This window comes from Equus quagga, chromosome 19 (assembly GCF_021613505.1).
Source record: "Equus quagga isolate Etosha38 chromosome 19, UCLA_HA_Equagga_1.0, whole genome shotgun sequence".
NCBI classification, from domain to species: Eukaryota; Metazoa; Chordata; class Mammalia; order Perissodactyla; family Equidae; genus Equus; species Equus quagga.
The window spans coordinates 19,576,626-19,591,758 of NC_060285.1; the positions used below are offsets into that span (position 1 = coordinate 19,576,626).

At 43.5% G+C, this 15,133-nt stretch overlaps 1 protein-coding gene across 2 annotated transcripts in view; it reads left to right on the forward strand.

Annotated features, from left to right (window-relative positions):
• The window catches only part of PAH (phenylalanine hydroxylase), a 69,553-nt gene that overhangs the window by 15,921 nt on the left and 38,499 nt on the right, over positions 1–15,133 (forward strand). For both annotated transcript variants that reach the window (XM_046645998.1, XM_046645999.1), the window contains exon 3: positions 5,608–5,791. In XM_046645998.1, the coding sequence (XP_046501954.1) occupies positions 5,608–5,791 (184 nt within the window). The remainder of the gene's footprint in view (positions 1–5,607; positions 5,792–15,133) is intronic.

Sequence of the window (15,133 nt, forward strand, 5' to 3'; positions counted from 1 at the left end):
GGGATTTTAGGTTGCTTCCATTGTTTATCCACACAATGCTCCTGCACTAAACACTTTATGTAGGTTTGATGACCTATTTTTTGAGTAGAAGAACTTCAAATGGAAAACCGGCACTGTTTTTAGCTGCTAAACAGTTCAGAGAGGGGCATATTTGAGAAACAGTAACACAGAGCTTACTTTTTAAACTTTCATTATGAAGTGAGTTCTCACATTGTGAAAATTTAGACAGAGTGCTGTGGCCCATTGTTGGCATGTGAGTTGTGATTGGTCATTGGTAACCTGAGCTGAAAGAGGCCACAGGGCCTTTTTGCTCTTATTATTCTGGTGGCAAGAAAAGGTGTAGAAAGAGGAACACAAGGACAAGAACGTTCTTTTCTCTAAAGCCTTGAAAAGAGCCTGGATTAAGCTGCTCCCCAGCTCTGCCCCAGAAGGGATCTCCTCTGAGTTGGACACAACCCCGACTACATGGAAGGGAGGATGCAGAAGAAATAATTTAGTAAAGAGGCAGAAGACTGAAAGAAGAAAAGGCCAAGAGATTGCAACAGAGACACTCCCAGGGGAAGCAAGAGTGGGACCCCAAAAGATGGGCCAAGTGGTGCAAATCCTACTGAAAGTCCAGGCTGAACCCTCCAAGAATTCCTCCTCCACCATAGAGTGGAGGAGAATCTTGAGCTCCCTCTAGAATTTAATTGTGCTCCTCATACTTTTGGGAGCATTTTTGGTTTCCTGTTAATCCCAGGGGATTTAATTTCCACACTCTTGGTCACCCAGTGCTGTTCTGACCGTCACACAAGAGGAGATTAATGAAATATGTAAGAAGCCCTGCCTGCACCTCCGTGAGCCTCTTCTCCAATCTGTGCACCTGTCATTTCTCATCCCAAATATTGTAGTAGTAGCTCCCTTTAAAACATGAGTCAGAAGATGTCTCTCCTCTGCCTAATTACCTCCTGTGGCTTCTTATCTCACTTGGAGTAAAACCAAAGCTCAGATAACGGCCAACGATGCCTTCCATGGTCTATTCCCAGTTACTTTCCTGCCTCATGTCCTGTTGCCCTCCCTCTTGCTCACTCTGCCCTGGTCGCACTGGCCTCCTTGATGGTGCTCAGTCATATTGTGCACCATCTTACCTCAGGACCCTTGCACTTGCTGTACCCTCATGCTTATTCCCCCATTGATTTCAGGTCTATGCTTAAATGTCACCTGTTTATTTTTTGAGGCCTTCCTGACCACACTGTCTAAAATAGCTCCTCTATTTCACCCCTGGAATATCCAGTCCCTCGTTCCTGCTTTATCTTTCTCCATTGAGTCTGAAGACCGTATATTTTATTTATGTATTATAGTTACTGTTTGTCTCCTTCTTCAAGAATGTAAGGTCCAGGAGGGCAGCAAGTTTCCTGCTGTGTTTGCTGTTGTATCCTAGCACCCAGAACAGGGTTTGGCACATGGAAGGTGCTCGACAGGTTGAATTATTGAAAGCCTCTGTCCGTTTCCTTGAGACCAATGATTTGGGACATTCTTTATGAATGTTTGGTGTTGCCCCCAGAAACCTCTGGAATAGGCCAGGACATAACTTCATTTAAGCCTACTCTGAGGCAACAGAAGTGGTCCAAGAAGCTCTCCCTGCCCAGTCTAGTCTCATATGAAAGTATGCTCAGTTTCCCTCCTTCTTTTTGAAACAGGCATTCAGGAAAGGAGCTGAGAAAAGTTCAGGGTAAAGCAAATATTAAAGAGTAAAATGTCTCATAAAACTTAATGTGTTTCACCTCCCAGGGAAATGCGTATCTATACCAAGTTGAGAGATGAGTACTTAGTGAGTATCTGTGAATGAAGACAAAATTGGGCTGGGTGCTTTCCCTCTTTTTCTCACAAAGTTGCCAGATAACATCATTATCTTTGTTTTAAACACAAACAAACAAAAGTTTGGGAGGACCAGCTAATGTATCCAAAGGCAGCGAGTAGCAGAACCAGAATTTCAGCTCAGACTAGTTCCAAAGCCCACACTTTTTCACTATACCATTCTCCTTTTCTCAAGGAGTGAATGGAAGAGAGGAAGGGACTCTAAGCTTGACGTCAAAAAATGATTCAGAAGGACAAATCCATTTTTCACATTGTGAATTCTGTGTATCTCTGCTTTTATCTGCTTGTGACCAATCTCCCTTTGGAAAGATTTTTCTCAAGGATGGGAACAGAAAGAGGTTTCTGGTCAGTCTTTATTAAAATAGACTATTCATTTCATTTTGTTTACTCTGCTCAAGAGTTCTGATGAATTAAGATGTCACACTGCTATCTTTTATGCATAAATTAACTATTGGACAAATCATGAAATTGTCTTTGAAATGTTCACCTCTAAACTTTGCTTGCCTCCACCCTGATGTCCAGGTGGAGTAACAGAAAGAGTTCCTCTTTCTTTATCCCTCACCCAAAGATTCGGTGAGTGTGTATGGGTCAATTTGTAAACCTGCATAGAGCCCTTATTTAGAAATAAAAATTCTTTTCCTAAAAGGCAACTACGATCATAATCAAATTTGGAGGTTCATTTCTAAAGCCTCTCTTAGCAACCCAAATTATGGGTATCTAAGGATCCACACTGATAAGCTGGAATAACTCCAATAAGGAAATTGCCTGCCAAACTAGAGAGTTAATTACTAACAAATTGATTCAAATGGGAAAGAAATAGTTTAAAGCATTTGGCTGGGTGTTCTTAGCCAGAAACTTCACTCAATTTTAAAAGATATATTTTTCTTTTCGTTATATTGGTAATATTATAAGACTTTTGGCAAATAAATAGAAGTTACACATTGTCTCATCATAACTCATTTTGATGCGTTTCATTCTAGTCTTTTTATTTCTTTTGGCCTGGGCATATTTTTTTTAAACTTGTTTTAATTATCACATATCTCTATCCATCATAAATATTTCCCAAGTGATTGTCATTATAACCATTTAAGAGATAAAGTGAATTTTATTATAAACGTAATAAATGTTGTTTTTAGACAAGTTGAATTATGATAAAAAAAGAAATAGAAAGAAGGAAACAAAATCACCCCTAGGCCCATCATCTAGAGAGCACCACTGTTAATATCTTACAGTGATTATTGACACTTTATTTCATGCATGTTGTTGTTATTACTTGCTTTTTAGTGGTCGTACAATCTCCACTGAGTGACTATACTACAATCCACCTAACCAATCCCTTATTATGGGAGTTTAGTTTGCTTACAAATTTTAGTGAAAATTTTTCCCATAACTTAAGTCTTCAAAATTCTAAAAACTGAGTCACAGGGCATAAATTGTTTTACGGCCATTCCCAAAGTGAGAGGCTTCTCTCTGGAAGTGCTGTTGCGAGGGGTGGGGTGTGGGTGGTGAACATTAACAGCCTACGATCTGCCTTCCAGCCCTCTCCATCCTACACCTGCTCCCACCCCCTACACCACCCGCCTTTCTGTACTCTTCCCCAAGTAAGTGTGCCAGAGGCGTGTCCACTCCTGGTTCTTGGTTTGCTGTATTCTCTGCTTTACACAAGGCAGGGATTGGTTATCTCTTCTTTTGAGGTTTCAACTTAGGTAAATAGCAGGTGGAACCTACCCATTCTCTTTCTTCCGGAGCCAAGAAGGATGACATTGCTCTTTGCTTTTGTTTGGAAAGTTACCTCTGTTTGCCTAGAAGGCTTCAGAGCCACCGCAGTCTCACTGGCCTTCCCTCCTCCACGTTCTGTCTCTCTAGTCAGGGCCCTCACATTGGGTTACCTGGTCATCGCTGTCAGGGGTGTGTTCTCTGCAGCTGGCGCCTGTAAATAATGGTTCCATCATGCACCCTTGGGGATTATGAAGAAGAAAGAGCAGGAAGGGTGCCTGTGTGGGGTTACTTATTACTGTGTTTAGTATACCCAGAGGTTTTTGTTTTTTGTGGTTGGCATAATAGTAACAATAACGATAAAAGCTGATACTTGTAGAATGCGCACTCTGTCCCTGGCGGGAAAGGCAGTGTAGTTAGAAGACCAATGATCCTGAGATTAGAAAAAGTGGGCTTCTCTCTCCCGCTACCTGTAGCAAAGCACTTTCATCTCTGATTTCATTTTTTACGTCTCTCTTAAGCTCCTCAAAGGATTGTTGGGAAAGTCATAAAAAATAAGTCTAAACTGTAAAGTGATATTCAAATGCGAAAAGGTATCCTTATTGTAATTATTCATGTTCTCTTCAACCATATGCCATCGATAATCTAAGGAAAAGATATACCTTTTGAGCTACAAGGTTTTTGAATTTTGTTTTCTGAAATTGTAAAGCTGGTTAAGTTAAATATTATTTTTTCAGGGTACGTTTTGTCTGTTTAAATGTTTGCAGTGACCTCCGTTATTTGTTTGTTTATTTTAATAATGTGTAGAGAATGCTCCTTGATTTTCTCCACAAAGAATCGTACTGTCAATGAAATCAAACTTTCTGAATAAGTAGCAGATGACTGGCACACATTTAAATTTGTGGACCAGTTTAAGGAAATGATTCTCTTATTTTTTCATGAAAAACTCATAATAGCTAAAATATCACCAGCTAAAGACATTGAAGTCCAGTAGCTGCAGTAAGTGATCACTATTTTTGCAACATTTAATAAAAGCAGCCTGTACGTGAATCTTCCCTTCTCAATGAAGCCCCATGTGTCCACCCTATTAAATACTGCAGTCTGCCCCACTCCACCCCAGGACTGCCTGCCCCCTTCACCCTACTCTGCATAGTATTTTTCCTTAGCCCTTATCATTATAAAATAATACATAAATCAGTTGTTTTTTATGTTTGTTGTTTGTCTTCCCACGACTTGAGTGTAAGCTTATAAAGGGAAGTATCTTTGTCTGTTTTGTTCACTGGTGTATTCCCAATCACCTAGAAGAGTGATGGGCACCTGGTGGGTGCTTCATATACATTTGTTGCATAACTCGAATGAAAAGTAATTATGTAACAGTATGAATGGCAATTATACCAGAAAATTTTTACTAAGTATCTACCGTGTAACTGGCAGCGTGTATATATCGTCTCATCTGATGTTCCCAATAAATTTATGAAGCAGGTAGCATTCATTCCGCCAAATTGCAGATGGGGAAACTGAGGGTTAAAAACAACAAAGTAGATCCCCTAAGGTCTCATAGCCAATACAATTAAGAACTTTGATTTAAACTCAATAAGCCTGGCTCCTGTGAACCCTATTCAAGAGAACAATGTTGCTTCTACATTATTTATTTATTGAGATATCATTATTAAGATCTATGGGATTTCATTTGGGAAAGGAGGTTTTCCTATGTAAACATTTTTGGCAACCACTGTCCTAGATATTTGAACCAAACCAAAATCTTGTGGTTGCAACTCCAGGACTTTAGCAGATTTCCATGTAATTAAATTTCTGTGGCGTTTGAACTATTTCCCCCACCTCCTGCCATCTGTTACTTGGTTTTGCAGAAGAAAAAGTAAACAACTTTTGCGAATTTAAGGACTTTCTTTTGCTCTCATAAAAAAGAATCTTGTTCCTCATCTCTCTGTATTTCGTTGTGTTGTATGTTTTGCGTATGTGGTCTGTGTTAATTTCCACCACTGTCTCCTTCACATTCCCAACTCTCTTTTCTAGGAGAATGATATAAACCTGACCCACATTGAATCCAGACCATCACGTTTAAAGAAAGACGAGTATGAATTTTTCACCTATCTTGATAAACGGAGCATGCCTGTTCTGGCAAACATCATCAAAATCTTGAGGCATGACATCGGCGCCACGGTGCATGAGCTTTCCCGGGATAAGAAGAAAGACACAGGTAAGAAGTAGGACAATTTTGCAACACAAGAGACTCATAAAATAACGGCAAAAATCATATCTACCCTGGAAGACCACTGGGGAGATTAAACTAGAGGATGTAGGTTAGGGACCTAGATGAGTGCCTAGCATAATTTAGACGTTTGATAGATGTTAGTTCTTTTCCCCCTTTCTCAAGATAGCTCTTATATTAGTCCTTTTCTTTGTGTTGCTGCAATTTTTGTATATTTTTTGTTCCTGGGTTATTATGCTCTCAATCTCCTGTCTCCAGAGTGGGGCTGGTTAGGGTGTCCAGGATGCTTTCTATGTCAATACAACTTCAAGATAAATTCCCTAGTTATCTCGATTCCAACTAGAGGGCTCTCCCCATGTCTTTCTCATGATACGCCATTTCTGGAGCTGGGGATTTCCTGTCTCCTTGTTCCTAGGGCTTTCATTGTCATCGGACATCTCTTGATCTGTCTCTTCCCCTAGATTACGAGTTCCTCGCTCATAAAGAGAGTCTCTTACTTTTATTTGTGTCCTCAGAGTGTAACACAGTGCTTGGTACAGAATTTGTGAATGAACAATTAAATAGAGGATCTGTTGAGACTTGCTCTGCCCCCTTAGCTACTTACTGAAATGCTGCCCATTGATGTCCCTGGAGGGCAGTAGGGCAATAGAATGTAGGAATTACAAGTATGGGCTGGAGTTGGACAGACGTCCGTTCAAGTCCTACTTCTTCCACTTATTGGTTTTGAGACCCCTGACAAGCCTCTTTAATTACCCTAACTTCAATTTTGCATACAGATTTTGTGAGGATTAAACGAGAACACACCATTTAGAATAGTGCTTAGAACAGTGTCCGGCTCGATACATCACAGTATGTGGTTGTAGTTATGATTATGATTAGCCTAAAAAGAATACGGATGAACGAGGTGATTGCTTTTTAGGGTCCAAAGCATATTCAGATGAAGTATTTTTTTAATAGACTTTATTTTATTTTATTTTAGAGGAAGATTAGCCCTGAGCTAACATCTACTGCCAATCCTCCTCTTTTTGCTGAGGAAGACTGGCCCTGACCTAACATCCGTCTCCATCTTCCTCTACTTTATATGTGGGATGCCTGCCACAGCATGGCTTGCCAAGCAGTGCCAAGTCCACACCCAGGATTTGAACCGGTGAACCCCGTGCCGCCAAAGCGGAACGTGTGCACTTAACCACTGCGCCACTGGGCTGGCTCCTAGACTTTATTTTTTAAAGCCGTTATGTTCACAGAAAAATTGCGCAGGAAAAATAGAGAGTTCTCGTATGCCCCATTTCTCCTGCCTCTCCCTCCCTCAGTTTCTCCTATGATTAACATCTTACATTAGTGTGGTGCTTTTTTTTAAGATTGGTGAGCCATATTGATACATTATTATTAACTAAAGTCCATAGTTTACGTTAGGAATCATGCTTTGCATTGTACACTTCTGTTGGTTTTGACAAGTCTCATATCCACCATTACAGTCTCATGCAGAGTGGGTCCACTGCCCTAAAAATGCCCTGTGTTCCACCTGTTCATCCTTCCTTCCTTACCTGCTTCCTCTGGAAACCACTGATTTTTTTTACTGTGTCCATAGTTTTGACTTCTCCAGAATGGCATACAGTTGGAATCACAGAGTGTGTAGGCTTTCAGATTGGCTTCTTTCACTTAGCAGCATGCATTTAAGGTTCCTCTGTGTCTTTTTGCAACTTGATAGCTCATTTCTTTTTATCACTGAATAATATTCCATTGTATGGGTGTACCACAGTTTACCCACTGAAGGGCACCATGGTTGCTTCCAAATTTTGCTGATTATGGCTAAAGCTGTTATAAACATTCATGTGCAGGTTTTTGTGTGGACATGAGTTTCCAACTCATTTGGGTAAATGCTTAGGAGTGCAATTGCTGAGATGAACTATTTTTTTTTCTAAATAATCAAAAATTTTTACCATTGTAAAATCAAAAGGTTTTTTTGCCACAACACTTGACTTTAGGTCAAGAGGATTTTAGGCTCTGCAGCTGAAAATAGCATTTTAATAGGCAGAGATGTTTTTAAGTGAGACAAGACACCTCTTTGCACAGACCATTGAAACATTTTCTAAAGGATATCCCCAAAGATTTCCTAGGAGATCTCTCTTGTTTTCCTGCCCTCAACCCCCCGTGGCTATAACTGAGACAAGGAAGTCTATCCCAGGGTTCTGTCCTTGCTGAGGGTGGACATGCACCATGGCTCAGGTCACTCAGGGCGGGAACTTGGAATTCCAGCTCCCATCAATCCTATCTGCCTTCCTTCCCCTTCCACAGCCCGAGCTGCTTCCTGATGACTGCCTTCTTTTGCTTTTCCGGCCACCTGCTCCCGACAGGAGCTGCAGGCCCTCAGGACAAAGGGCCTGCCGGATCCTGGGGCAAGCTCTGCCTCTGCTTGGAGCAGGTGGAGGCCAGGCCAGCTGGGCTCCTGGGGTATGAAATCAAAGCAATTGACAGGCAGGCAGGCAGGCAGCCCCTTGGGGAGCCAGAGAAGATGTATGTAGATCATCTGAAGGGCTGGCAGCCTGAACTGGAGGCTCAGAAAGGAGGTTCTTAACAGGGATGTGAAGGAATAGCTAGGAGCCCAGAATTCAGAACCAAGGCACATCACACTTGGTGTGACTTTGGGCAAATTACTGACCTTCACGGTCTCCCACTGTATCAAATGAGAGTAACAAGAGTCTCTGCCTCATAGGATTAATGAAATAACACCAGTGGAGCATTGAGAACAGTGCAGAGCATGTTCAAGGGCTTAATAGATGCTCTCTATCCCTACCATTACCGTCACTGTTATTACAAACACTGGCCTGAGCACAGGAGCCATGAAAAGCCAGCCTGTGCACAACTACTTTTTCAGAGATCATGAGAACTGCAAAATGACCTCAGAGGTCATGCAACCCAACAGACTCCTTCATTTTTCATTGTGAAAAACAGAGGCCATGACTTGCCTCAAGGCACCAAGTGAATTCTGTGCAGTTGTGGGTAAGCGTGTGTCGAGCGCTGCTCTGTGCCAGGCACTGTGCTGGGAGCTGGAGAGAGAGGGGATTCAACACTGCCTGTTCTTAAGGAGCTCACAGGCTGACAAGGGCGACGAGACACCCAGGTGAATACAGGAAAGGGACAGGTGCCTTAATGGAGACAAGGCTGGTGGAATTTGGCCTCTTCTTCACTGCTTAACTCTGAGGACCCAGCAAGTGTGAAAGTGAAAAAGCCAATGTCTTCACACAGCGGTATCATGTGATCAGTGTTGGGCTTATCAGAGGCTGAATGTAGCACAGGCTTGATTCCCTGGCAGGGCTCAAAATGGCGGGGCGTCGATATCTGAAGTTGGGTTGACATTTTACCTACTGAAGAAAAAACTGCTAAGACTAACCCTTTAAAACAACACATGTTTTGTGACCCTGATTTCTTCAGAAGATTGGTTGCTCCATCCCACACTGGCTCCCATACTCACATCCCTCTCCATGCCATATGGTTTCCTAACTTCATGTCCACATAACAGAACAGCTGCTAGAGATGCAAGTGATGCTGAAATAGCACAGCCTTGCACCTGCTGAGAGAGGTGGGCCCTTTGGGTTTCTGGGGTAGTTTTTATGGACTGGAGTCTGAGCCCAGAAAGAGATCTTTTTAGGGGAAAAAACCATCCCTTTTCAGAGTTTTTCTTTCTGTAGAACTCAGAGGGAGAATGATTAAAGGAAGAAAAGCATCGTCATAGATCAGAACCTTTGATGCTTTCACTCAACAAAATGCCCTTTCTATTGAGGGTCTCAAAGCTCAGGGGCGAGTCTGACAGCAGGTTGAAGTGGGAGATCTGAACCCCTCAAATCAATTAGGCTAAACCACTTTCCATTCTAGTTTTTGAGCCATTCAAAAGGCCATGTGGGTGTTAGAAAATGAAACTTTTCAGTTTCTTAATTGCTAAAGTTCCCCACCCAAAACAGCTTAAAGGAAGGTTAATTATGGTGACATGGTAAAGAAACCCCAACCTTCTAAAATGCCTCCTGGAGAAGCTGATGTGAGTTTAATAGGATTTTAATCCAGAGAGTCTTTTGAATACTTGAGGTCTATTCTCCTGCTATCCTCTCTCCTGATGACCTCAAATCCGTCTTCAACCCAACATGAAAGAGCATTAATATCTTCCATCGATCAACCTACTAATCCTTTTACCTTTCCCTTTGAGTCTTCTGCATGACATGACATTTAGAGGGGGATGGAAAATTCCTACATGGAGACAGATTGCAGCCAGGAGAAGCAGACGGATAAAATGTCTTGGGTAGATGGAGGTACAGGATCGTCACCTTTTGAGAAATTTATCTGTTTAGAGTTATTTTCCAAGAGCAAATGGACATTGAGTGGATTTGCGTGTGTGTGTGTGTGTGTATGAGGAAGATTGGCCCTGAGCTAACATCTGTTGCCAAGCTTTCTCTTTCTGCTTGAGGAAGATTTTCACTGAGCTAACATCTGTGCCAATCTTCCTCTACTTTATGTGGGATGCTGCCACAGCGTGGCTTGATGAGCAATGCTATGTCCATGCCTGGGATCCAAACCTGTGAAACCCAGGCCGCTGAAGTGAAGTATGCAAACTTAACCACTATGCTACCAGGCTGGCCCCAACATTGAGTGGATTTTGTTCAAGTTGTGGTGATTATAAGGGTCCTGGTATGGAAGCAAGGGAGTCCAGCCTACCAGTACAGGTATATTTTCTATGGGGAGAAGAAAGGCTGTTTATTTATTTATTCATCTATCTGTCTATCTGTCTATCTATCTATCTATCTATCTATCTATCTATCTATCTATCTATGTATCCATCTATCTATCTTTCTAGCCTGGGGCACTTATGATTTTATTTGTCTATTTAATTTGGATCAACTCCTGAAGCAATGATTAAAGGGAAAAAATTATTGTGAGAAAACAAAAGCAATATCATTGGACTTATTCCTTCTGTCTTATATGCCCCCCACCCCCAGCCCTCTTGAGTTTTTTCTGCTTCAGTGTTGCTGCCCTGAAAAGCAGCGCTGTGATGAGACTGAACTTTCAACTCCATTGTGGGAGCAGGAAGGATAGGATTCCTTGGAGGAGTCTGGAAAGCCCCTAGGATTGCGGGCAAAATGGTACACATGCTTGTGCATGAGTATTTTTTAAGACAGAAAATTTTCAAAAGGGTCGCGGTTCCCACAGAGTTGAGAGCTCTTAGAGAGAAGCTGCTTGGTGTGGAAGGGGGCTCCAGATGGTTGGGGGCTTTCCCCCTTCCCACCACCTATGCCTGCTTTCTCACTGTCCCTTCTCCCCTTTGACCTCTTCTCAGTTCTATACCTTGTCCTGTGCATGCATTTCACTTGGCCCTGTGTGTGCCTCTCGGGGCTGTAGATGCTCGTGGCCCTGGGTCTGCAGGAGACCACGAATCTTCGTGTTTTAAAAACACACAGGATTGATGGCCTTTTTCAGTCTACCTGGATGCTTGCTGGATGTGTGGATGTTGCCCTAGGGCCTGGCAGCTGAGGATGGGACTTTTGGTTCGGCAGACTGCCTCATTGAGTCAAGCAGACCCGCAGCTGAGAGGATAAGCCCATTCAGGGGGAGGTGGTCCGAAGCCTGGAGCTGGAAGCTGGTCTACGGCTTGTTCCTTTGCAGTCTACGTACTGGCAAGGGAAGATCCAGAGCAAGTGCTTTTTTTGCAGCCCAGTCTGTTTACCAGGTCGCAGCTCTTTAAGCTAAGGAAGATCATAAAATTATAAGCAAGCCCTCATTCTAAGAGAGATTCCTCATTTGCATGCCAAATCCACTGTTTTCAAAATTCTTTCCCAATTAGCTTGTATCATGGAAGCCTTGCAACAGCCAGCTCAGATAGCTAGAGCAAGCAGATAACATTATTCTCATTTTCATCATTAGGAGATGAGACAGAGAGGTAAACTTGAATGGCAGCGTGGATTTTGGAGTCTTCCATCCTGGGTTGTAGCTGTTGGGCCAAGTTGCTTGCCCTCTGCAGGCCTCCCTGTTCTCAGCTGTAAAATGAAGATATCTGTGTGCTGGTGGTGGTGTGTGGACTCTAGGATATAATTCGCATAATATGCCTGGGGCAAAATGGTCAGCAAACTTACCCCTGAGTCTTTCCTAAGGATACCCAATGAATCTTATGGTTGAGGCAAGGCCAGAATCCCAAAGTCCTCATTGTTGAGAAGGAAAGGCCACCAGGACATGTTATTTGGGTCAATCCTAAAGATTGTGAAAGTTATAGGGAATTAGACTGGGGACGCCTTTTCTCTGAGTGACAGGTGTGCTCCCTCAATTGAAGGAGGCAGTAAGAAGATATGAAATGATTGTAATTGAATGTCAATTTGCCATTCATGTTGGGTTGAGGGAGTGTTATAGTGACTCAGAGAGAACAATGAATTTAGAGGTAAGAACCAGCTGTACCCTGCTAGCTAGATTTGAAATCCATCTGATCCCCTATCGGCTCTACCAACCCCCTACCCTCATTACCTGTTCTTCCTCATCTGTGCAATAGAGCTAAGATCTACTCTGCCACTTTCTTGGGTCATAGGGGGTAATCATGCAAGATACTCTGAATGTTATGGGGTTTGATGAATTGAACTTTCTTGAGTTTGAATAAGTCCCTGATCTTAGATATACTTAGGCCTCAGTAGGGAGTGAGCTCTATGATATATAACCTCAGCCTAATATCAGCCTATTTGCCACCACCAGCAACATGGGTATAGACACTGGGCAGGCTAATAATATATAAGGAGTTGGTGGCAGCCACCCCCTCATCGAGGCCAGCCTCCCCTAGCAGCCAGGGTGACAACTTCATGTATGGGGTGATATGAGGGGCCTTGGGAATAATCTCCCATTTCCAAATATTACTTCCTGTAAACACAGTTTTGATGCTTAACGTTGTTCATTTGGCTGTGTGTTATATTGGAAATAGCTTTGGTCTAGGAAATGGAAGGCCAGCTTCTCATGTGGGTTTCCTTCCTTCTTCCCTCCCTCCCTCCCTTCTTCCTTCCTTCCCTTTTTTTCTTCTCTTCTTCCTTACCATTCTGACAGCACCCATTACCAAAACCAGTGGCCTCTTTTTATTTCATCCTCTTTGAATTTTTTATAGCATTTGAGACCATTATCCCTACTAGAATTCTTTAGTATTTTATAAATTATGTGGCCCCTATTTGTTAAAATCCTAACTATTGGGAATTTCTTCCTTTTTCTCTTACTACTCCTTCTCAAAACCCACAGAGTCAGCTTTGCCACGTTCTTCTCTTTCATTCGCTTTTATGCCCTAATTCAGCTGATCATTCCTTCATGCAACTTACATTTATTGAGCACCCATTCGATGTCGGCTACATGATAGGGATGCAGAAGGGAAAAACACTTACATGGTGCCTGGACTCACATGTCTTAGAATCTAGCAGGTAGTTGCTATATGGCGTGATATACACAGGGATGGGGCAGTGTGGCATGCCTCAGGAACACTTAGGAGGTACACTGAAGCCAGTCTTGGTTATGGGGGGAAGAGGGGAAGCAGGGACAGGCAGGGACTCCTGGACAGAGATAGACATGTTATGGAAGAGGCTGTATACATTTCTACATATCTGTTTCATCCAGTGTAGGTTGGCCATAACTCCAGTTGTAAGTGGCTGGTAATCAGATCTCATTGCAATGTGAGCCCTCAGAAAACAAAATTTGGTGTTTGAGGATATAGTGGGCAACCTGCCAATAGATATGTTTATGAGACGTGGGGCATCTTAAAAAGGATATTGGGAAGAGGGTTCTGACTTAGGTTGCTGATTGAAATAAATGACCATGCAGGTCATTCTTTTATTTATTCATTGTTTAACTCATATCCATTCATTCACTCCATCCACTTGTTCATTTCAGCACATCTTCACTCTTTACTTCCTGCTAGGTCCCTTTTATTCATCTGATTCTCATTCTCATTTTCACACGTGGACAGAGAGATCAAATATTCTGCCTGTCATGTCAGCGATAAAAGTAGGCCTTGAACCTACCACACCTCTGCTCCGTCTAAGAGGAGGAGGGAGACAGCTTGGCACCATCAGCCAGCGTTTGACTCACCCATTCTTGCCAAGACCTTCCTGAAGGGCATTCCTTCTGGCAAAGAAAGTAGAAGCTCATTAAAAGAGAAAAATAAAACCCTCAAAAGTCTTCATCCTGTAGGATGTTGGCACGCCATCTCTTCTCCTTTTGGGAGAGCATGGCCAATGCTTCTCTGCGGGGCTGGAGGCCATTGCCTCAGAGAAGACACCCAGGAGCCTGGGAGGAGGGGCTGGAAGCACCCTTCTATTTTGGGCCTAGGAAATGGAGGATTTATTGCTCTCCCTGAGACAGACTGGAGGCAGAAGTCTGGGTGCCTCATTGGCTAAACCCTGGGGCTGATGAACGTCTGGTGGAGGGAGGGGGTTAGATGAGACTCAGCCTGCACCTTGAACTGCTATAAACTTAATAGGGCTGCTCTGACCCGCTGGCCAGGAAGCAGGCTCCAGCCTGGCCTGTGGGGGCCTTTTGCCCAGGAGCACTCCTGAGCCAGCCGCCCTTTGGTGTCCGGGCTGAGCAGTTGACCCCGACTTAATGAGCCCACGACGTGGGTGTCCAGGGCCAGCTCTCCCGCGGGCTGCTTCCCTAAGAGCCAAATCAATATTTATTAATGATCTGCGCCCCCTGGGTGCTTCTGGCTTCACAGAGAGCCTCTGTTGCACCAGCCTGCCCAAGTCATTCATTAACCGCCGGGCCCAGCAGCCCGCAAGGCCACAGAGGGGCTCACAGAGGCCAGCCCACCACCGAGGTATTTGCAAAGGTCATTAATGAGCTAATCTGATTTAACTTTTCAAAACAGAGGCCTGGGTCGCTGGGGTCAGTCTGTATTCCCAGCATTGTGAGCGAGACCGGGTTGGGGGGGAGGGTGGTGACCTTTGCTGAAGAAGAGAAAGGACATGTGAAGATGTCTTTGAGGCGCCGAGAACTTAAGCATTAAAAAGTGACTACCCCTAAGTTCAGGGAGGCGTGGGGTGAAGGTGGGGGCGGTCCGGGCTCTCTATGGGATTTTTTCACGTCCCTTTGGCTTCCTGTTGTACTGCACCATCTCCTTTCCTTCTCCAGGTAGGCGAACAGGAATCTAAAATTAAGGACCCTCCCCACGGACACCTCCTTATTCTAAGGCAGCCCAGCACGGCAGTTAAGTGCACAGCTGCAGAGTTCTCGTTCCGGCTCAGCGAGCTCAGTGATCTTGGGCAAGCCCCTTCGTCTCTTTGAGCCTCAGTTTGCTCATCAGTAGAGCAGAAATCATAATGGCTACCTCCT